General features: G+C 38.3%; 1 protein-coding gene across 2 annotated transcripts in view; it reads left to right on the top strand.

Annotated features, from left to right (window-relative positions):
- The window catches only part of unc13bb (unc-13 homolog Bb (C. elegans)), a 93,701-nt gene that overhangs the window by 20,345 nt on the left and 49,189 nt on the right, over positions 1-24,167 (top strand). For both annotated transcript variants that reach the window (XM_084400385.1, XM_084400384.1), the window contains exons 3-8: positions 373-472; positions 8,252-8,369; positions 8,541-8,664; positions 11,515-11,588; positions 13,259-13,316; positions 14,378-14,591. In XM_084400385.1, coding sequence (XP_084256511.1) covers positions 373-472; positions 8,252-8,369; positions 8,541-8,664; positions 11,515-11,588; positions 13,259-13,316; positions 14,378-14,591 — 688 coding nt within the window. The remainder of the gene's footprint in view (positions 1-372; positions 473-8,251; positions 8,370-8,540; positions 8,665-11,514; positions 11,589-13,258; positions 13,317-14,377; positions 14,592-24,167) is intronic.

The following is a 24,167-nucleotide window of genomic DNA, read 5'->3' as shown; positions in this document are numbered from 1 at the left end:
CAAATATTTTCAAAACGGCATGAGCTGCCTGGAATGAAGAAAGTAATAATCACGATTGATATTCAAATTGGAAAGCAAGCACGGCTTTGCTTACATTTTGTACCTCAGCAGGCCTTGAAGTTTCTCTTTTTGAATGACGAATATTCCGAACACACATGTAGTTGGCAGTCAGCTGTAGTCATTGCGTTGTGTTCAAGCGCAGACGACGAGAGGCGCTGGTTCTTTGACGTTGACTTGGTGTGTCACAGCCTTTAGATTTCACTGTGGTCTTAATATACTAATGGTTCCAATTCAATTCAATTACTTTGCAAACACCACTAATTATTTCTATGAAAACTGTATATAAACATGCATTTTCTGCTTTATTTCTAGATAAATTCAACGCCTATGTGACTCTGAAAGTGCAAAATGTGAAGAGTACCACCATCACTGTGCGGGGAGACCAGCCATGCTGGGAGCAGGACTTCATGTTGTAAGTTTATCACAACCTGCCGCTGTAACGCCACTTACCAGACAGCAGTCTGTTATTGCTAATGTGCTGATAAATTACTATGTGCTAGGGAAATGTCCTATGTAGAGAGTCTGGATTTCTTTCCACTAGTCATTCATCTGTCGCAGCAGTGAGCGATATCTAACCTGGCACCCACACACACACACACTCTGCTTTTAAAGCTTTTGTTGGCAAACTAATGAGCTTCTCTCAGCCGCCAAGAAAACAACCCCGATAATCAGGCTGTCAGTGTGTCACGTTCCACATCCAGACCCGGTTGGTTCCTTAAAGGTGAAATGTGTAATTTTCTGTTTTAAAATACTTTTTCATGATTCATGTTAGAGCTTCACAGTGATTACCTTTACCTATTTGTTCTGTAACAGTGACAGAAATGGGGCGTATAACATACAGATACAAATGTAGGATGACTAGATATCAGATATGTTGCAGATTTAGAACCACATTGGAAAGTGACCTAAATTGCATGCAAAAAAAAAAAAAAAACTAATCTCTTATGTATTTTCGTTGTTTACATGGATGCAACAAAATCCGACCTCTTCCAAGTAGCAGTGAAAATTGTGTGACAGTATACATGTGGCATTGGTTTTAGGTGTTTTCGATTATTTAATATAAATGTATTTCATTAAAAAAGTAGCATAGACACAAAACAAAGTTAAAAGAATGTAGTTTAGATGGCAACAATATTGATCCTGGCTTTATGGCTCTTACGCAGAGAACTTTTTTCTCTGTGCTAAGGACAGGTGGCTTGCTCCAGGAAATGAAAGTGTTCCTTGTCGCTCATTTGTTTCTGTCTCAGAGATTTCTTTCTGTTTATTTAGATTCCCGCCCTGGATGTGTGTCTTTGTTTGCATTGTCACCGGGATGTGGTTGTCTAAAGTTTCTCGGCTTATGTGGACTGTGGTTTCACACTTGTAGTGCTTTTCTTCATGTAGTCTTGAATTTGCTTGGACTATTTAAACATTATTATTATTTTTGTCCTTGTCACATTACACCTATGTATCAGTATATTTATCACTCTAAATCAGTGGAACTCAATCTAGTTGACACATTTCTTTTGTTTACTTCTTAAAAATATTTTCTTCCTCGGTTATAACTATGAATTAATCACTCATCCCATAGATGATGTCATTCAATTAACTACATGCAATATAAAACTACTAACTATAGATCATTGAAAATAAATAAACAGTTTATTAATTTATTTTCAGTGACCTATAATCAATAGTTTTATATATACAGTAAGTTGTTTTAGAAATAAACAAACAAATGAATAAGTAAGAGGTTGACCGATGGATTTTACCGATAATGATAACTAGGTTGGCCCATGCTGGCCGATAACCGATTAATCCGATAATGTTTTTTAAAATTGAGACAAAAAAACACACAAAAAAAAACCATATAAAATAGTATGGTAGCAGCAACTTCTTTGATTGATCTATTGTGCAGTGTAGTTATTTACCAGGAATTTGTCAATTAAAATTAGTTTGTTTTTTTATAATGAAGTAGAAAACACACTGATTGAATTTTATACGGAAGTATTTGATTTAGCAGATCAGTTCCATCATCTCCATGGAGAACCATGCAACAGGCTTGTCCACAGGGACAGTAATGTACCCTTGCGTCCCCATTGATGACTTCGTGCTTTCTTGTCTTAATGGAATTTCAGAAAGCCAGATGTCCTGGTGATTGAACAGAGCACTTAAATCTTGCCAAGCTTTGTGTGTCTTTGCTCTCGGAGGAGCGTTTAAAAGCAGCATCCAGGTTAATGAAATAATGTTTAAGCCCTCTGGGACAAACACAGGCCGATGGACGATGAGCAGAGACTGATTATATTATATTGATTTCTGATTATATAGTATGTGCTACATTCTTGCCTGATGTCATGCATTCTTAAAGTTTTACTGAGAAAGAGTAATTTATCCGTGACTCAATTTGATGATCAAGAAACATTTCTTATTATTATCAACGCTGAAAACTGTTGTGCTGCTTAATATTTTTGTGGAAACTATTTGATGAATAGAAAGTTTAAAAGGACAATTTATTTGAAATAGAATCATTTGTAACATTATAAACGTCTTTCCTGTTACCTTTGATCAGTTTAAAGTAAGAATGTTTTAAAAAAAGATTCATTCTTTGTCTCGTTAACTATATGCATTTAAAATAACTTATAGTACATTTTCTTGATATCTTGTACTACCTAAACAAGAATTTTCTTTAAAAGTTAGAACTATGCTAAGCTAGTAGGCTAAGGTGTTAGAATACTAACTGAATGCTAACTGAAATATTTTTAGCTTCGGTAGTATAATGTAATATCTAAATGCACAATAATCTATTTTTGATAGATTAAAATATCCAAAAACCACTAAAACAATGTTATATATTTTGTTGACTTGTGTACTTGCCCACATTGTTTCCAACAATGTTTAAATCCATAGAAATCATCAACCAGTGATGTCAATGACTTCAAATCCGCTTTATCCTCGATTTCTAGTTCCTCAAAAAGCCGTAGGATCTAAAATATCGTTTAACGCACATGATGTTACACTTGAGATTTGAATCCATCCACAGGTTTTATGCCGGATGCCCTTCCTGACACAACCCAGCACTGAGAGTGCTGAGACACACTCACTCACACTCACACTCCTGACAATTTGGCATATCCAATCCACCTAACCTGCATGTGTTTTGGGGAAACCGGAGCACCCGGAGGAAACCCACACTGACACAGGAAGGACATGCAGATTTGAATAACCCCCTAAATCAGAAAAGCAATATTAATAGAGTTTCAAAGTATTTGAGTGCACGTTAACTCAAGATTAGTTAAACATTTGTCTTGTGGCAGCATTGCCTTATAAAAAAGCTCCTAGCTGAGCAATATTCAAAACCAGTGATGCTGCATACATTTGACACTCAAATATATATTTCATCACGGCCGGATGAAAACGCTAAATTATCCAAGATATAAAAGATTGGATGACGCGTAATTTTCTTTTTTTTAAATCCAGACAAAACAGAGGTATTACTTATCGGTTAAAAAAAACGCCCACAAAACCTCTCACTCTACAACTTTAACATAGTAGGATGTCCTGTTACTTTATCCTCTACAGTAAAAGACCTGGGTGTTATACTCGATTGCAACCTGTCTTTCGAAAATCATATTTCATATGTTACAAGAACAGCCTTTTTCCACCTTAGAAACATTGCTAAGCTACGTAACATGCTATCTGTTTCTGATGCAGAAAAGTTAGTTCATGCATTCATGACCTCGAGACTAGATTACTGTAATGCTTTATTAGCCGGTTGTCCTGCATCCTCAATTAACAAGCTACAGTTAGTCCAGAATGCCGCTGCTAGAGTTCTTACTAGATCAAGAAAATATGATCATATAACACCGATTTTATCATCACTGCATTGGTTACCTATAAAGTTCTGTATTAATTACAAGGTATTGCTACTGACTTATAAAGCCCTAAACGGCTTAGCTCCAGTCTATTTAACGGATCATCTATAGCCCTATAATCCATCGCGCTCTTTAAGATCACTAAATTCAAGGCTTTTGGTCATACCTAGGATATCCAGAACCACCAAAGGAGGGAGAGCATTTTCACATTTAGCCCCAAAACTCTGGAATAGCCTTCCTGATAGTGTTCGTTGCTCAGACTCGCTCTCCCAGTTTAAAACTAGATTAAAGTCGCATCTCTTCAGCCAGGCATTCATATAATATTTTTAATCTTACAGTTCAAACTACAATCCAGCCTCTAGTTCATAAATGCCAGATGCCAGAGGAGAACTGGCCCCCGACTGAGCCTGGGTTCTCCCAAGGTTTTGTTTCTCCATTAGGTCACCTGGTGGAGTTTTAGGTCACCATTAGGTCACCTGGTGGAGTTTTAGGTCACCATTAGGTCACCTGGTGGAGTTTTAGGTCTCCATTAGGTCACCTGGTGGAGTTTTAGGTCACCTGGTGGAGTTTTAGGTCACCATTAGGTCACTTGATGGAGTTTTTCGGTTCCTTGCCATTGAGCCAATGTTAACAGACTATTGCAACAAGAATTTCACTTGGGCCAATTGAAAAATTTAGATGTTATCGGTCACGTGAAATTTTTGATTTGGGAGGGTTAGAAATTTTTTACAGTGTTCCAACCAGTTCATGTCCATTGAGGTTAAGCTGAAGAAACCTGCACACTTTTGTCTGTTTGCTCACTCTGAGCCTGTTTGACTAGCTTAAATAATTATGATGATATAACCGCATCACCGATGGGATTACAGCTGTTTATATAGCTCCTCGCTTGTTTGTATAATCAAAGGGCAAAGTTATTCTATCATTCAGACGTGTCACGAGTTCAGCTGTTCTGTGTGAACCTCCGTATAACCCTTCGGGTTAGTTTTTAGATGTGACGTCTCTCCGGGACCGCATTTTTAGCGTGCCTGCTGTGTGTGGCGTCAGCAAGCCCTAGCGGTCTCTATAGCAACCTATCAATTAGTAATTACTCAGCCCATCATCGCTTAGCATGTTCTGGAAAATGAACAAGTGCCAAAAAAAGAGAAATTGCAGATAAGCAAACAAAGGTGTTCTCTAGAGGTCTAGAGCCATTTCATCCTCACCTCACTTAGGAGACAATTGAAAGCCTAAATGAATAATGAATGGATTTCCAAATGTTCCTCTTTAGTTGCGGCGCGCATGTGTGCTTTGGTCTTCTCTATTTATAACAAGCAGAGCGGCAGATAAAAGCCATGTTTGTGTAATTCAGTGGTAGAAAGCCTTGCAGCCTGTTGGCAGATGGTTCCTACGCTGTTTGGAAAAGTATGGAATTTGATTTGAGTAATTTCCAGGTCTGGAAAAGTACGGAAAAATATTAGCATTTCTAGACTATTGCCCCCCATTTATTTTTCTGTAATAGAGAAGCTGTTTAGTGATTCTTTAGTGATTGTCAAACATGACTGAATGAATTAAAGATGCACTTTTTCATTATGCAAAACTGCAGGTTATAAGTGTTTTGGTTTCTTCCTCACGATATTCTTAGCACCATATTACAGAGCCTCTAAAATGACCTTTGCAAAAGAAAAAAATATACAGACTTGAGACTTTCGTGTGCGGACGAGAAACCATTAAACTCAGCCTATAGGACAATGAGCCACTTATTGCTCCATCAGCCCATTTCGCGATGTTTTCTTGGCCGCCACAGAATATGCGTTAAAGCTGACCTAAGGCCTTGAAATATGACGTACTGCCCTAACAAAAGCCAAAATAATTTTTATTTTTTTATTTTTTTACAGTACTAGTCTTTTTTTATAGACCCTTGAACTTGGCAAATAGGCCAGTACACACAGCTGTATTGTGCCATCAGCCCATTTCGTGTCATGCCACAGAGGATGCGTTAAATTATTTATTTTTCTCGCAATTGCCATTTACATCTCTCAATTCGGACTTTTTTTCTCCGAATTGTGTGATATAAAGTTGCAATTCGTACTTTTTTTCTCAATATTGCGTGATATAAAGTCGAAATTCTGACTTTGTTTCTCAGAATTGCGTGATATAAAGTCACAATTACCTGTTTTAATTTTTATTCTGTCGTTTTCTTCATAGTTAAATGGCAGTGACGCATAAAGGAAATAGGTTATAGTGTATATATAGCCTAAAACTAGAAATAAAACAAAAGTTTCTCATGTGCTTGCAAAGTCTGTATATTTTTTAGTTTAGGTGCTCTGTAGGCTATGTTGTCACTTTGAGAAAATCATTGAAAAAACCCCTGTAAAAAATATTTACAGATGACTGTACTATATACCGAATATAAAAATAATGCTGTATGAACCATTTATGTTAAATATGGTCTGGAAATCTACAGAGCGGTTTGGACATTTTAGTCTGGAAACCTGTGTGAAGCCGCTGTTATTGGAGCACGATTCTACCGTTGCAAGCATTACACTGTATGTGATAATTCAGATCAGACTTCAGCATTTGTATAGTAATTTGAACAAATTCATGAGCCCTGAGCAAAAAAACACAAACGTGATATATATAAACTGCGTTAAATATCAATTAATGTGATTGCATATTTGCAGTAAGTGTTTCTGGAAACTTCTCAAACACACTCTTCATAGTTACTTTTTTTTTTTTTTGTGCTTAGGCTTTCACCTGCTGTATGATAAAGTGGGTATGGAAAAAAGCATGTTTTCTACATTGAATCCCATATTGAAATCCCCATTGAAGCCATAAGGACTGCTTAGTAACTTAAAGCAACTTTAATGCCCAGTACACATTGTACGATTTGTCCCAGATGAAAGATGACCAATCGTGGTGATTTCTGTGGTCGTGGCTCCTGAACAGTGGTCCTAGTGAGAGAGGTTCAAAGACGGCTGTTTTCATGGTCTTGCCACCCAAAATAGCCTGTGATCATCTCACAGTGTGTTTGCTGCTGCGACCTACGTCTACTGACTAGCCAATAAAAATGTATCATGAAATGGCGTATTGATCAACGCGACATGGCGCTAAAACTTAAAACTACTTGCGTCAAGCTCCATTCAAAATTTGCCATGCCAAGTTGGCCTCTTTTCCCAAGCCATGACTGCGTCTCTCCTCTTTCGCTTCCTCTTCTTTTTTTCAGAGCACATAAAAACCACAATTGCCAAAGTGCGATTCACTTTGCTCTATTTGTTGACCACTAGCGCATGCTGATGACGTTTTATTCTTCTATACTAACTTGCGTCGTAGCCTACGATTCAATAGGTGACATCATCGTACAGTCTACATACCAAAGTTTATTAGATCCATGTCCTAATGATCTTATAGGATTGCTGAAATCACAGTCTCTAGCTGGTATTAGGCTTGTGGAAGCAACATTTGTGCAGTTTTTTTTACAGCATGCATCTCTTAATCTTTTTGTTTGGAAACTCTTACACGACACCTGGGATCTTTAAAGATGATGAAGATGAAGCTAATTAGATCTGCTTTGGCTGCTTTTGTCCTTTTCCACTTGTTGGTGTTGTGAAGTGCCGCACAGACTGTAAAAATATGGAGATCAGGCACTCAATACACTGGAGTGCTGGTGCAAGTTTATGGCAGGTCATTTATTAACACTCTGTTTATTAACATTTATTAACATTGCTCTGTTTGTCTTCACATATATATACTACAGTTTAAAAAGTTTAATGTTTTTGAAAGAAGACTCTTATCCAAGCCTGCGTTTATTTAATGGAATACAGTAAAATTAATACTGTGAAATATGATTTCAATTTTAAATACCTGTTTTTTTTATTTTTATATATTTTAAATATAATTTATCCCTGTGATTAAAGCTGTATTTTCAGCATCATTACTCTAGTCTTCAGTGTCACATGATCCTTCAGAAATCATTCTAATATGATGATTTGCTGCTTAAAAAAACATGAAATATGTTGAAAACCGTTTTTGTGGAAACCTTGATAAAAAAAAAATTCAGGCTCTGATGAATAGAAAGTTCAAAACTGCATTTATTTGAAATAGAGATATTTTGTAACATTATAAATGTTTTTACTATCACTTTTCGTTTATTTACATTTATGTATTTGTAATTGAATGCATCCTTGCCGAATAAATGTATTAATTTCTATAAAACAAAATAATACAAAAATCTTACGGACCCTATAAGGTGCTGAAAATTAGGAAAAGTTAAACGTACACCGTTACACATACTGCTGACAAAAACTAACAACAACTCGTTTTTCACTATTGAAGTATCTTTCTGTTCTGTTTGTGGCCTTCAGTGAGATCAGCCGACTGGACCTGGGCCTCATCGTAGAGGTGTGGAACAAAGGTCTCATCTGGGACACCATGTTAGGAACAGCCTGGATCCCGCTCAAAAGCATCTGCCATTCAGAGGAGGTGAGGAAGGCCTTCACATCTCACAAAATCTTCCATCATTCCATGTTAAAATACATTTCTTATGGGATGTTTTTAGTTGTAATTTCAGTGAACTTGCTCTTCAGTTCAGGAAGTCCTGCAGATTCCTCTCTTATGCTGTTTAACGTAATGAATAACCTTTCCTCTGAACAGGAGGGCCCTGGCGAGTGGATATTTCTGGATTCTGAAGTTCTGATGAAGGCAGATGAGATATATGGGACTAAAAACCCAACGCCACATCGAGTCCTGCTGGACACTCGCTTTGAACTGCCCTTCGGTGAGATTCACTCTTTAAAATGATTTTCTCTTTAAGTTTATCATGTGTTATTTAATGCATAATTTCGACCCTTTTCACATTTACGGGGTTCTCAGAAGCGAAAGTCGTCATAGTTGGGTAAACTTCTATAGCTGTGAATGGGAGACGACAGCGAAAATAATTTGTATTTCTATTTGCTCTAATAGGTTTCGGGTTTCCACGACTTTCCAAAAGATGGGAATAATATAGAACAATTGATTAAGTTGGTCAGAAGAGAGAAAGATGTCAAAGCTGTCATCACTTTTTCAGCCATTGTATTAGAAACACCCTCACAGCTGCGTTCATTCTTTTTTGCAATTTACTGACAAGGTAATATAACACAATATATAGCATTATAAATGTGTATTACATTTTTTGGGGGTAAAGTTTAGGGTCAAATTCTCACTATTAACTAGTTGCATATTAGCATGCATATTACTAGGATATTGATAATGCCTTATTCTGCATGACCATACATATCACAGTTTATATTAAACACAAAAATATTAAGTTTTCTACATTGATAATATATTTTGAGCATCAAATCATCATATTAGAATGATTTCTGAAGAATCGTGACACTGAAGACTGGAGTAACGATGCTGAAAATTCAGCTTTGCTATTTCAGGAATAAATTAAATTTAAAGAAACATTTTAAATGATATACTTTCATGTCTTTCCGTGACATGAGGTGCACAAAATGAGAAATGTTCAACTTCGTTATATGCAAAAGAGCAGTGTGAACATTGTTCCACATTAAGAATGGCTTGCTGATCTGTTGTTTGGAAACACTGCTTAAGATCAATCCCGTCTGCCTCTCTGATGCTTTTGCTTTCTATTGATTTGTTGAATGTCATCAGGGTTGAGTGAATCTCCTTCAGGCAGCTTCTTTCTTTTTAATAAATCAGTTATCAAACTGTCTCTCCAAGACAGTTGCTTTATCCAGTATACACTGTAGTAATGTGGGTAACACTTTTGTAAAAAATGAAATGATAAAAAGTAATAGCAAACAAACATAAAACAGCTTTTTAGGCTCGAATGGCACAGTTTCCTGAGAATCCATGCAGCGGAGAGATAAAAGAAGGCTTGAGGAGGCTGGTTGAATTGTCACTTTGATTTGCTCCTCTTTGTGTAAGACTTCACAAAAAATATTTACATGTTTGCCAGCTGTGTCTTCATTGTGAGTGGAGCTATGGGCTGTAAATAAAGTGTGTGGCGGTGCAGGTTGTTGGGATGCGAAAGGTCGAACCTTCGTAAGTGCCGCGTTTGGCCTGGTTACCTGCCATTGATCCCATTCATAAGCCTGACTGTTTTATCCGAGCACTTTGAAGCTACTCTCCTCGTGTTCAGTATCCCATGTGCCTTCAAAGGACGTGGAGCGCAGTATCTGAGGCTTTGTTCACATTGCACCCAATTCCAATTTGTTTTTAAATCAGGACTGACAGTCTGCGTCGTCGTTTTGCAATTAATTCGGATCTGATTGTTCCGACAGTTTACTATTCACTGATCAATACACATAGATCACACGGGGGGAAAAAGTGGGGAATGAAACAGTTTTCACTCTGTAATTATTTGTGAAATTTTCTAGCAATTTCTAAGAAACAGCAGCACAATTAAACTAACGCATTGAATTTTGAAAGACTGAAATTACATGTTTAGTGACACTTTAGTTTGGGGACCATTTCTCACTATCAATTAATTGCTTATTATTAGCATGCACATCGGCTGTTTATTAGTACTTACAAAGCACATATTAATCCCTTATTCTGCCTGACGATATTCTACATCCCTTAATCCTACCCAATACCTAAACTTAACCACTAAAACAACAGTTATTAACTATTAATAAGCAGTAAATTAGGTGTTTATTGAGGCAAAAGTCGTAGTTAATAGTGGTCGTGTTCCCCAAGCTAAAGTGTGACCTCGCGGAGCTGATTGCTTTTATAAAACGGTTACTCCATAAAAATATTCATTTTAATATTTATTTTATTCATAAAGTAAACACCAGCAACAAAATATATAACGTTATAACACATTTATTCCCCCGCCAAGCAATGTAGTTCCAAAGAGGTTGCCAAGCAACACATGCAGCAACAAAGCATCACAAACGGCAGTTGCGCAGTAATACTAATGTAATGCGGTCACTGGTGTATGTTTGTTGAGTAATTTACAACGGCTTCGAACGCGGCTCAACCAATCAGAATCAAGGACCGGAATTATCCGTTTTATAACATACAATAATCTTAAAAAAAATTATAATTTGAGGCACATTTTTAACAGTGCTGCTCCGATAGCAATGACTGTAAAACATGAAAGACTCTTATTGCTCAGACTTTAAGATTTTAATCTGGTTTCAAACGACATACAGTATGAATGTGCTTAGACCGGGTTTGCAAACATGTTTAAACTACAAACGTAGAAACAGATTTTAGTATTATTTTTAATTTATTTTGCTACCTGTATGGCTGCACAAACTGTGTCTACACATACTGGATTTTTATTAATGCCTTGGTGTAATACATATGGTTTGTTTGCAAGGTAACCGGTATTGTCGTTATTGAACCGACTGATTTTCCCTGCCCACTCTATGTATTGCGACAAATAGAGCTTTAGTCAGACAGCACAACATCCCTTTGTCCCTGTACTTGCTTTTAAAGTGAAGTGTCATGTAATACGCCTGGCGGACTATTTTTGAGGTCCTTCGGCCAACTAGCTCATTATACATTTAAAAGTGCTGAATACTTAATCGTAACGTCTTGGCACATTTAAATGGTTTGCATGAAGTTTTATGTCTTAGACTGCAAAATTCACATCCCACTACCATTTTTGCAGAAATCCCAGAGGATGAGGCTCGATACTGGACCGGCAAACTGGAACGTATCAATGCTATGGGCATTCACGATGAGGTAAGACCTGTGCATGTGCCGCAAAATAACAGCATGATTTTAATATTTCACTGCAATGGGGGTTAGTTCGCAAACAACAGTCCACACTGACTGTCGTTGCAAATAATATAATGAGAAGAGATTGATGAGGTGGCATGACAATTTTATGAGTGCATTTACATTGTGTTTTGCTGCAGTTGTCATTGAAATTTGCATTTGAAAGTGTAGACAATATTTACCAGAATTCATAATATTATTTTATTACTTAATTCAAGATCATAGATGATAGATGAAGATGATTTTTTTTTTTTTATATAAAAATGAAAATATTTATAGTTAATATTAAAAATGACAACATTTATATAGTTATTAAACTATGTAATGTATCACTTTACTGTATATCTCACTTTGACTTTCTGCTTTAAACACACATCATCCCTGACAGGCGACAGCTAAATAGAGGTGTAAACTATTCAGTAATATTAATTTTAAGTGGTTACACTTTATTTAAAGATGTCTCTGTGCACTGTTATTATACGTTAAGTTCTGAGTATTATTAAGTAACTGCATGTACTTACTATAGGGTTAGGGGGATTAGGGTTTGGTTTAGGGTTAGTTGCATGTAATTATGCATCATTTATAGTTATTACTGTAGTAACAACATGTAACAAAGACACTCTAAAAAGTGTTACCTTTTAAGTTTTAAAATATAATGTTATCTCTGGAAGGTAATTTGAGATTGGTTAATATTTACATCTCAAACACCATCTCCCCCTTTGTAACACAATAAATTTGTCATTTATCTAGTTTTCCTTGTCAAGTCTGTTGTTACTTACTTTTGGCACTTATAAATGTATATATTAAATAATGCAGGTAGGTCTCCAAGTTATAAATGTTGGTCTAATTATATATATGTTTAATGTTTTTGTTTTTCTTCTGTTTCCATCTGGGTTATCTAATAATTAGCTTCACAGCATTGGTATGGGATCAGCATGTGTGTGTGCTTTGAGCAGTTTTTGCTGTGCATTAATGTGACCAGATTAATAAAACTCATATGGGTAATTGTCTAGGACTTTTTGTTATAATCATCATCAAGATTTTTGATAAATATTTGTGTATAGGAATTGTCTAAACCTCAGTTAAATCATTTTAATTAGTCCTGTGGTGAGGCAATTTTTAATAGTACAAAAAGTACAAATATTACATGTAGACCCTCTAATACATACAAGGTCATAACTGCATGCATGGTTTATTTTAAAACAATAAGCAACATAGTTTTCAAATACTTGGAGTATAACATGTCACACCACAGGACATGTCAATTTAAATCTACAAGTATTTCACATATGCTTTTTTCCCCTTGTTCTGTAAAGCAACCTTGGGTTTTGGAAAGGCGTAATAAAATAAAAATTATACATATATATATTATTGTACAGCAGATTTATCAGTGTAATCATGAATCCAAATCCAATAATTGCGTCTTTTGCAAAAAGCATAATAAAGGTAATCCTTAAATTAATCAGTCTTATGATATCTGATGATATTGTATCTGTACAGTTTGAAGTGAGTTTTGCAGTGAAAATGCATGCAATTAATTTTTTTGGGGGAATTTGCATGTAATTAGTTCTTAACCATACTTTATACTTTTTCATGTTTACTCTTATCCTCTTCTTTCTCTCTCCTCGTGTTAGTTTCCCTTACAGGATGAAGTAGCGGGACGCCCTCTGCCCTGTGCTGCCTCTCAGTGCTGTGAGTGACAGCATCTCACACTAGATGGAGCCATGGCATCATGCCTGATGCTTCACTGCACTCTCCACTCCTTTTTCTTCACATACCTCTTCTTTTTTTCACCTTCGAGTAGTGTATATGTTAACATACAATCTGTTCACATCGTATCTGTTCACATATGTTCGCTAAAGCATCCTGCATTTAAATCAAACACAAGAGCATTCACATTAGACCCAAAATGTCAGTCTTTGTAAATCATTTTATCTTTGCACATCTTCTCTCACTCTTGATTTTTAACCTCACCAGGCAACTATTTTGGATGGGTCGACAGCCAGAGTATGTCATTTTATACAGTAACCCTTTACTCTAGAACTTCCCTGGACCCTTAAAAGCCCTTCTGTACCTTCATATTAGCCCAAAGTGTTGAGATTTTCATGCACACTTGCATAGATGAAATCTCAATACAACCCCACAGATTGTAACACATTTTATAAATATTTTTTGCAATGGCAAATGTAAATATTGGCAGCTAGCTCTTTAATGCTAAACTTGATCAAATATTTCAAAAGGTGTAAAAAAATAGCTGCAAATATTTGATAATGAACCTGATAGTTTAATTATATGATACAATTTAGGCTTACTGTATTTTACTGTGTGATGCTTCATGAAAAGCATCTTCTAAGTAAATGAGGGATGATACAGGTTTTAGGAGTTTTTACATACTCTGTATTGGCAAATTTTAGTCAAACTCTGTTTAGGAAACAGTAATTTACATAAATATTTGGGTGCTTTGTTTAGATTGGATGCATGAACTTTCCCCCCAAAATTTCCTTGAGTTTTTACCCTGTTGATTTGTTCTTTGTGTATGTTGTGAGCTCCCTGTTTAAGTTGTCATGCATTTACTTCCGTCTACTTGTTAGTATTGTGTGGCAACTTTGTTTCAGAGAGATCAGAGATTGTTTTACGTTTTTTCTTTTATTTACATCTAAATATACTTATAAAAAATCCAAGATAGATTGGAATTTTCTGCATTGCTCATCCGTAATATTTCCAGCCTGACCTTTCTGCCTCACCCTATCTAGCTTTGGATGACCTGGACAGTGCGGTGGAGGACAGAGACAGTGACTACAGGAGTGAGACGAGCAGTAGCTTGCCTCCCCGCTACCACACCACAGCCCAGCCCAACTCTTCACTTCACCAGTATCCCATGGGGCCACGCTTTCAGCAGCACATGGACTCCTGTGCTGACTCTTTGCACAGCTTTGAATTTGACTATAGGGAGCACCATGCAAGCAGGTACATTCAGTTACTACTGAGTACTGCACTGTATGCATACCCACTATACGACGTCTTGTTACTTTGTGTCCAACTGCACCCATTTTACAACACTTTTAGCACTGAACATATTGATTTTGGAACGAAGATGTCCATAAACCAGCTTTGAAATAACAATTTGAAGAAAAAAAAGTAACATATATTAAGGAATATGAATATCTTTTTATGAGCGTCTTTTTTTCCTTGTTTCACTTTTCTTTTCTTTTTTTTCTTTTCTTTTTTTTGATTAATTGTTTTGTATTCTGCCAAATATACTGCTGGGTGCAGACCATCTTTGTTTGTTATGCCAAACTTTAAACTTGCAATCTGAGAATGGATTTCTAGTCTTTTAGACTTGGGATTTGTGTAAGAGAAAAAACTGAAATGTGGTATTCCGAGATTGTGGTTAATCAGAGTCTTTTGTGTGGCCCAGCACAGAGCTAATCCGGATAATTCTATTGCATCAGATCCCTTTAAAAAAATACAGACTAGAGATTGTATTTCTTTTGATCATTAAGTTATGGTTGGGGTAGGGGGGTATCTATTTGTCAGTGAGGTCAAAGGCATTTCATGGTATAATAAGGAATGTAAATTTGTTTTCTTAACTTTACTTAAAGTGCCCATATTATGGATTTTTGAAAATGACCTTTCATGTAGTGTGTAACATAGCTCTAAAAGAATGAAAACATCCTGCAAAGTTTTAAATCTGAAAGTGCACCGTGTATAAAGTTATTGTCTTTCAAAAGTAAGAGTCGACTCTGAGCCAATGAAATTAATCGTTTTTCAAACGAGTCACAAGCCGCTTCGTTGTGACGTCAAGACGAAACATTAGCATATTGCCTGCCCACTTATTGCGTGCGTAGACACCAGGGAAAACTTGAACCTCAAACCTGCAGCTGATTCCTGTGGATAATGGATAGCATCATGTTGAGAAGAAGCTGTGCTCTACAATGTGAAAGTTCATCTTTACCACGATATCACAGCAGTATAATCCTAAACTTGTGCTGTGTTCCCTTTATTTTACTTACGACTGCTTCTTAAATCTTGGAGTTCAGTGTAGTATCCACAAACCGCTTGCTCTTGAAAGATGGTGTTCAAAATATTTAGTTTTGAGTTTTATATTGAGTAGGTCTCCTGCTAACTGGTTAACTCACATTATTACTGTCTTACTGAAATACTTCTGCTGATCAGTTGTGGGCCACTATTACCTAAAACTGTGTCTATTAATGCAGATTCTCTGTTGTTCTCACAACATTGAGTAAAGAGTAAGCATGGAGCAAGATTTGTTTTACCAACGTTTATGTTACATCAGTCATTCACGCTTGGCTAATGTATGCACTGTTATTGATACAGTTTCCACATGTTCACCGCAATAAATTAGAAAAATACTCTGTAAATAAGTACAAGTAAAATAATCGGTTTGTTTGGTGGACATGCACTTGTTAATGCTGATGGTGAGGAATTACAGTTGCAACATCTCATAATGTACCTCAAACTGAGTAACATTAGTGTATCACTGAGAAACGTCCTGCTCGAGTCGTCCTTGCGATGGAGGTTCAGGTTGAATAACTAGTTCTTCCAGTGTTTCATCATCGGACTCGCGCTCAGATTGATATGGTACAATCGACGTCATTGTTCGTTACAGTGTTTAGTTTACGGTGTAGGAAGCCTCAGGACACGCAGAGCTGATGTTGTAATGGCAATGGGCGGTTTTGTTTTCGACACGCGCTGCACGCAGTAGACCAATCACAACAGACTGAGCTATCTGGCCAATCAGAGCAGAGTAGCTCGCGGAAAGGAGGGATTTAGAGAGATTGATTCATCCGACGAGTTTGAGAAATGTATATTATGAGAAAATAAAACCTGTTGTAGGAGACTCCAAAACAACATTAGGAAACTATAAAATGGCATAATAGGGGCACTTTAAACTCAAAACTTTTGCTTTGTCATTGCTTTAGTGTATCACTATGATCATGTTTTTGCTTTCAGCAGCTTTTGTCTGTAATGTTGAAGTACATTTTTCTCTTTCTTTCTTTCCCCCTCCTTTTTATCCTCTTCCATCCTTTTAATCTCCGCTAGAGTTCCTAATCAGAGGGGTAGAGTTAGGATTGTCCCAGTAGATTCAGGCATGGGTGTGGAGGATTGGGAGGTAAAGTACAAACCTCAGGGTAAAAGTACTCTGAATGAGTTCCTTGATAGAGAGAAACAGGCATGGATTGAGGAGCATGACAAACAAGATGATCTTGTTCATATTGAAAAGGCTTACCATGACCCCATATTCAACCAGTTGTCTCCAATAAAAAATAAAAGTGCTTCATTAAATGCTGCTTACCCAGAAGGCTATGCCACTATTGACCGAAGGAGAAAGAAAAAAATCCGGGACCCAGGAGGACTGGAACATGTCGGAGCAGAGCATTTCCCTCCCGATCTTGCATTTCTCCGTCAAAAACGAAGCGAGCTTGTGTTACGTCAAGTGAAAGAAATGGAAGAGGCTGATGAAAACATGATGCCATGCCTGAAACCATACAAAAATGGCTTACTCTACAAAACTAGAATGTGGGCCAAAAACAAGCTTGAAAACACACTGGAGAATTATGTTGCATATCAAGAGGAAGAAGCAGCTAGACTGAGGGAAGATGTAGGCTTTGATTCTGAGGGCTCAGATGAGATACAATATTCCATTGGCTCTGAGGAGGAGTTAGAGGAAATGACCTCTTTAGCTAAGGCCCTCAGGAGTGAGGAGAGGAAGAATTATAGCCACTATGGATATCTCTCAACATATGGTAGCCAAAGTGAGAGGCTTCAAGGTTACCGTGATAAGAAAAGTGGAAAGTGTAAAATTGGTGGATGGGCTCCAGAGGTCATGCTGTCTCCTGTAGAGGAACCTAGTGATGAATATGTTGATCCTATGGATGAGCTGCAGTGCCTGGTTGAAACTGTATCAGAATATCTAGCTGAAAAAGAAGAGGAGATCAGTAAATATGGGTCCTTACCGAAGTCTAACAAATCAAGGCTGTCATCTCAGGGTAGTGCAAGAACGGAATCCGTTGGAGATGAGCAAGGGATCATCTCTAAGGAAGTAAAAGAAAAACCCATAGATGCCAAAGAACAAAATTCAAGTGGTGCTTCTGAACATGGAGTGGCAGAGATAAAGAATGCCATGAGCTCATTATTTAGCTCTTTAACAGATAAAGTTGTGTCAAGCTCAAAACAAGTGGGGTCTAAGTCTGTTGAACAATCAGAGGCACCAAATAATGTTCCTGCTTGTTCTGGTATATCAAAATTGTTGTCCTTCATGCCAAAGTCTGCAAGTCCCACACCAGTAGCTGTGGTATCACCTACTCAGGATCCTCTGTCTCATAGGAAGTTTTCAATGCCATCTCTTTCGTCTTTCCAGCCATCTGATGCCAACTTTCAAGGGGTAGACCAATCAACTCAAACAATCAGAAATGAGTACAACAAATACAGTGGTGTCACAGCTCACAAAGAGACACCATCTTCTGTGAATTCAGTGCTGGAAAATGGGAACATTTTCACTGGAGAAAATGTTGTGAATGTAATGGACAAAAGTTATTTTCAAAAGGATTTTGATGCGAGGGAAAAGAAGCCAGGAGAGCAGCTCAGTGTTTTGAATGACAATATAAAACACAGTAAAATGTCAGATGCATATCAAGTTGTTGATGGTGAAAAACTTAAAATTCTTACAACTACCTCTAATGCAGTAAATAGTGAGAAGACATACATTAAGCCTCTAACACAAAACTCAGCTGAGGAGTCAGGATTTTTTAGTCCTTTTAAGAAATCTCTCAGTTCATTAATCTCACCTGGATATCCAGTGCCTCCTCAGACTCAAACACAGACAGTTTTTCCTGTCTTCAGATCAGCAGAAGACATTAAAGTAGAAAAACTTTCAGAGAAATCCTCCATTATAAGGCAACCTTTTGTCTCCTCTGACAATGTATCTGTCCCACAACCTCAAAAATCAGAAGGGGGGCTGTTTTCTGGATTTCTTAAATTTGCAACTGGTGAGGATTCTAGTACAACGAGAAGTATGTCACAAAACCCAGTTAAGACAGATCAAACTCTTCCTACCACAAACATAATTACAGGTGCATTTCCATCTTCAGTTCCTGACAATACAAAATCAACATCACAGATCCATAAAGAACCCCCTGAGGCAAAGGCTATGGTGAACACAGAAACAGGTTGGTTTTCTAGTTTTTTTAAGGTGGCACCAACCGAAGATCTGCAACCTGTTACTACACCTACCCAAAGGCCTAATATTCAGAGCTCTTCACTTCCTCCCCAAAGGCCTAATATTCAGAGCTCTCCACTTCCTTCCCAAAGGACCAATATTCAGAGCTCTCCACTTCCTCCCCAAAGGTCTAATATTCAGAGCTCTCCACTTCCTCCAGGGTCAAATCATAATGTACCTAGGATGCAACATCAGAATCCAGTTTCTGCTAAAGAACAAATGCAATTTAGGCACCAACATCCTGGTCCAACTGAAGTCCCTCATGTTACAGAGCAAAAAACATCTCAAAATGATCGTCAGGGTCTGTTTTCTAGTTTGTTTAAATCAGCTGCCTCTGATGATTCATCAGGTTCCCGAACATCTACTAATCAATCACAACAAGGAGGCTTACTCTCAGGATTCATGAAATTTGCATCAATGGGTGATATGACAGCAGTTACTCAACTCAATCAGTCACAACAAAGGAGCCAGTCTGCTCAAATGATAAATCAACAAAACCAACCTCACCCCCAACAAAGTGCATCTAATCCTCTTATCTCAGGGCAGTTCAATTTGTCCTCCACAGAAAATGAGTCGACTCATAGACCTCTCCAAAAACTCAGTCCTCAAACTAATGAGCAACAGTCAAAATGTGCAAGTGCACCACCTCAACAGGGGAGTATTTTGTCTGGCCTTTTCAGATTTGCCTCCACTGACAAGGTGTCAGACACTCAAACAAAGATGTCCCAGGAGCAACAAATATCATCAAGTGTGAGTTCTCATCAAGATCCTGTCCAGATTATTGCAACGGAACAGAGCTGCAACCTTGCTCAGCAGTCCAGAATTCAGAATCAGCAGTCAGACCAACATCAGAAAGGCATATTAGATGCCCCTGGACAAAGGGTATCCCATCAAGGACCTTCTCAACAAGATGACCTTTCATCCGGCCCTTTCAAGTTTGCCACATCAGATGTTTCTGTCTCTCAGTCAACACAACAAATACAAGCATCTAACAATCAGTCCTCTCCTCTCCAGCCAAAAACAAATGTGATGGGACAAAGCCACTCATCTCAAGATAATTCATTTAAACAAAAACCCCAGTCAGGTGGTCTCTTATCTGCCTTTCTTAAAATAGCCTCCACTGAGTCACAGGAACTGAATATGCCACCTGTTAGAAAGGAAAACAATGAACATGCTTGTTTGCAGCAGTCAATTGAGACAAAACAGAGTTCTCCTGTGGCAAGGCAAGATACATCCTCTCAGTCAGGAATTTTGTCTGGTCTTTTCAGTAAGCTCACATCCTCGCATCCTGAAGATGCATCACCAAACAGACAGAATTCATTTGAGCAGAAACAGGAGCAGCAACACATACCAACAGAGATTTCCACTCAGAAAGGTCAATTAAAAAGGCAGCTACCTCAACTACCCTCTCAGAATCAAGCTGAACTGCAAAACCAAAAGCCCTCTAATCAACAAGGTTTCTTATCTGGAATATTCAGCAGGATTACAACAGACGTTTCCCCTGCCAAAATGGAGGATGTGGTTGTTGAAGGATCACATTCTATAGGACTTCTGAGACACAATGTATCTGACCTAAATAATGTGCCTAGGATCTGTGACACAGAGAGCCTTGATTTGAGGACACCAGCAAGTTATGCAAGGTCACAACAAAATCGTGCTGCATACACATCAAATAGCACTGGTAATTTACCCCTCTTATATAGCTCACAAAACTTTTTGCTCTCAAGTCAAGTAAGAGACACTTCATATACCACTGACAATCTTCGTAGCCCCCCTCTTGGTTACCCGTCTCGAGCTGTAATGTCACAGGAATATTTAAGGCAGAGTTATCCATCCTTACATAGTCTATCTGAACAATATGGTTACCAACAAGGCTCTTCTTCGTATGCATTGGGACTTAGTCCCAATGATGAACACTCATGGATCCAAGAATCAATTTTGTGGCAACAGCTGAATGATCAGTCATTAGGCTACTATCCTGATGGACATGGAGGAACACTTAGCAATGAAGTCCATAAATCATCTCAGTGTCTGAACAATATAAATATGGATGTAAATCAACAATATTGTCCTTCTCGGGAATGGATGAGATGCCAGGGAGAGAACGATAATCAACCGGAGTATTTCAGAGATAATCCCAATAGTTCAATGAGACTGAGAGCGTGGAATAGCCATAACAGTTTGGATGTGATTAGTAGCCAAGAGTTTGGTGTATTGAATTTGAGCATGAAAAATAATGCTAAATTAGGCAAGTGGCACTCGTTTAGTGCAGAAAGTTCTTACAGTCTAAACAGTGTTTCATATCATGAGGGATATTATGAGGAAACCCCTCCACATCTTTCTTACTCCGCTAATGGACAGTATACCTATCAAGGCACATCAGACATTTTCAGTCAACCTGGGAATAATGGAAGCTATGTTAATGTAGCTACATCACCAAATCATTGGAACTACTCTTCAACAAGCAACATTGATGTGGAGGAACATGTTTATCTTGAGGAGTCAGAGTGGTATCAGCAATGGCTTTCACTTTTGGACCAAGGGATGTGGTGGCCTGCAGATGATGGAGATTGTGGATATTTTGTCTACACTGATTATGAGTATATTTACGCCCTACTGACAGACGAGTCTGGGCAATATGTCTATGCATGTGCCCCAGAACAAGAGTGGGGAAATAAAGGGGACTTCTATCCTAGCGCCTGGTTGTATAATGAGATGGTTAAAGTTTGTGGTTTTAAGATTCCTCTCTACAATGAAGATGAGCTCCTCTGGATTCCAGGGCAAGACCAAAATGAAGCTGAACTTCTTACTGCACCTCTTGACTTGTCAGCAGCCTATAGAAAAGGTAACCAAATCATGAATCTGAATCTAGAGTGTTTCTCTCAGATGTTTGAGGATTCCATTCTTCGTCAAAGACAGCAAGCTCTGGATTTTTCCAATTATCAATTCAACAAGGTTAAGATAGATACAAAACAACAGCTCCAGAACAATTATTGTTACTGGGATCCTTCTCAGGAAGCTGTTGACCTCTCATTTTATGGTGCCAACCACAATAGTACAAATCTCAACAGCAGAGGAATGAAAGAACTGCTATCCCAGAAGGTTTCTATTTCATTTGGTGCTACCCCAACTACAAATTCACCTACCACAGGTGTCTATAGCTGCTACCAGCCTCAACAGAGACGCCGTTCATCCACTGGAGTACAAGTAAAGCATGTAGATGATGTTTCAGAAGAAGAGTGGAGAAAGAGAGTACAGCCTGGAGAGGAGCAGCCAGATCGATCCATTAAGAAAATATCGTCATTTATATCCTCAATTGTTGGCAAAAGCTCAGAATCAACCAAAAACACAACTGCCTCAAGATCGCCCTCTGCCAAAGATGCTCCATACCCAGGACAAATTCAAAGCGAATTTATTAAAGCCCCTGAAACTCGACTTATTGATCAGCAAGCCAAAAACATTATCTCAACAGGTTTTCAGAGTCTTAAATCAAAGATCATAAAGGATGACTCCTCTTGTGGAACAACTCAGTCAGAGAGTACAAATCAGTTGGCATCCAAACCAATTTCAACAACATCTGGAGTTTCACTAACATCTCCAACACCAGCTTCCACAACTCCTCAAGGTGTATCCACTTTAAGCTCATCTCAGAAACCCAAACTGGCTAGACAAGCCACAATGTCACAGCAGTCCTCTGTTCCTTTAACATCCATTGGTTCTACTACTACAACTTCAAGAGACTGCTCAAATGTAACCTGCAAATCTGCCTCTCCAGATGTTTCTCAGCCAGGAGATACACATGGTGGGAAGCCATCTGAGCAGTTGGGTGGGTTTTTAAACTTTTTCAAGACAACAGTGGGAATGGAGGAAGTAAAGTCAGAGCCCTCTAAATCTACTCAGCCAGTATCTAGACAACCAGAGAAAGATGGATCTGTTTCTGCTGGCATAAAAGATTCAACCGTAAACCAAGACAGAACTGGAATGTCTAGCCTGTTTGGGTCAATAGGTGATTTTTTCAACATAGAAAGTCCCTCTCCCACACTATCAAAGGCAAATCTGCAACATTCTCCCTCACAACTGCAACCAACTTCTATGATAAACGATGTAAACAAAGACCTCCACCAAACAACAACAACAGTGCCTAAAGGAATTCAGAAACAACAAACAGTAAGTACCTGTGGACAAGATCGTCAGTCAGAATTGCCTAGTGTATCTCAGTCATTTCAAAAAAGGAGTGTCTCCGGATCTCAGATATTTTCTGCCGATGCTAACAAGGTACCAACACCAGGGAGATCTCAAACTATGCCACCAACTGGGGAGACAAAACCAGATGCCCCCTCCAAGCAGTCTGGTGGGTTATTTGGTTTCTCTGTTGGGGATATGTTCTCGGGGACCACAGCCTCTAAAGAGGAAGGCAAAGGGCTGCTGTCCATATTTGGTGGTTCCAGTCAGCAACAAACTCCATTTCAAACTGGATCTGCCTCTTCTCAAGAATCAATGGATGGTGCATCTGCAAAAGAGCCACCAGGCAAAAACATCCTGACTTTATTTGGAGGTTCCAGCATTCAACAGACTTCACCACAATCTGGATCCACGAGTCAAACTCACACACCAGGATCTGCTCCTCCGAAAGAGACTCAGGGTCTGAATTTATTTTCTGTGTTCAGTGGCACTAGTACACAACAGTCTTCAACACAACTGGGTTCTTCTAATCAAAAACAAACACCAGGAACTGTCCCTCCAAAGGAAACATCAGCCATGGGATTACTCTCTATGATTAGTGGTTCTAGCACTCAGCAGACTTCACCTGTATCTGGAGCTGACCCACCAAAAGATACACCAGTAACAGGACTGCTATCTATGTTCAGTGGCCCTAATCTCCACTCTACCACTCAGGCTGCACCCCAAGGGAATGGACAATCAAAAGAGCCCCTGGGTAAAAGTATATTTTCTATGTTTGGTGGTTCAGGGCATCAACCTTCACAGCAGTCAGGATCAATTTTGGGTGGTATATTAGGTGGATCATCAAGCTCTAATGAGAGTCCAGCAAAAGGCCTATTCTCTATGTTTGGAGCACAACCACCACCCACCAGAGTTCCAGTCCCTACTAATGAGCAGAAAGTAAAACATACTTCTTTGTTGGATGGGTCTAACTCTCAAAAAACTCCACCACAATCTGTCTCTTCTCCTGCAACAGGAGCATCTCTTACGAAGGAACCACCTAATGACAGTACAGCAAAGGGTTTACGTGCAAGTTCTGGAACAATCAGCCACCCAACAGCTGTACAGGGAGGCTTGACTCC

This window comes from Rutilus rutilus (assembly GCF_951802725.1).
Source record: "Rutilus rutilus genome assembly, chromosome: 25".
NCBI classification, from domain to species: Eukaryota; Metazoa; Chordata; class Actinopteri; order Cypriniformes; family Leuciscidae; genus Rutilus; species Rutilus rutilus.
The sequence above is the reverse complement of the archived record's forward strand: the minus strand, read 5'-3'. Positions and strand labels throughout refer to the sequence as shown.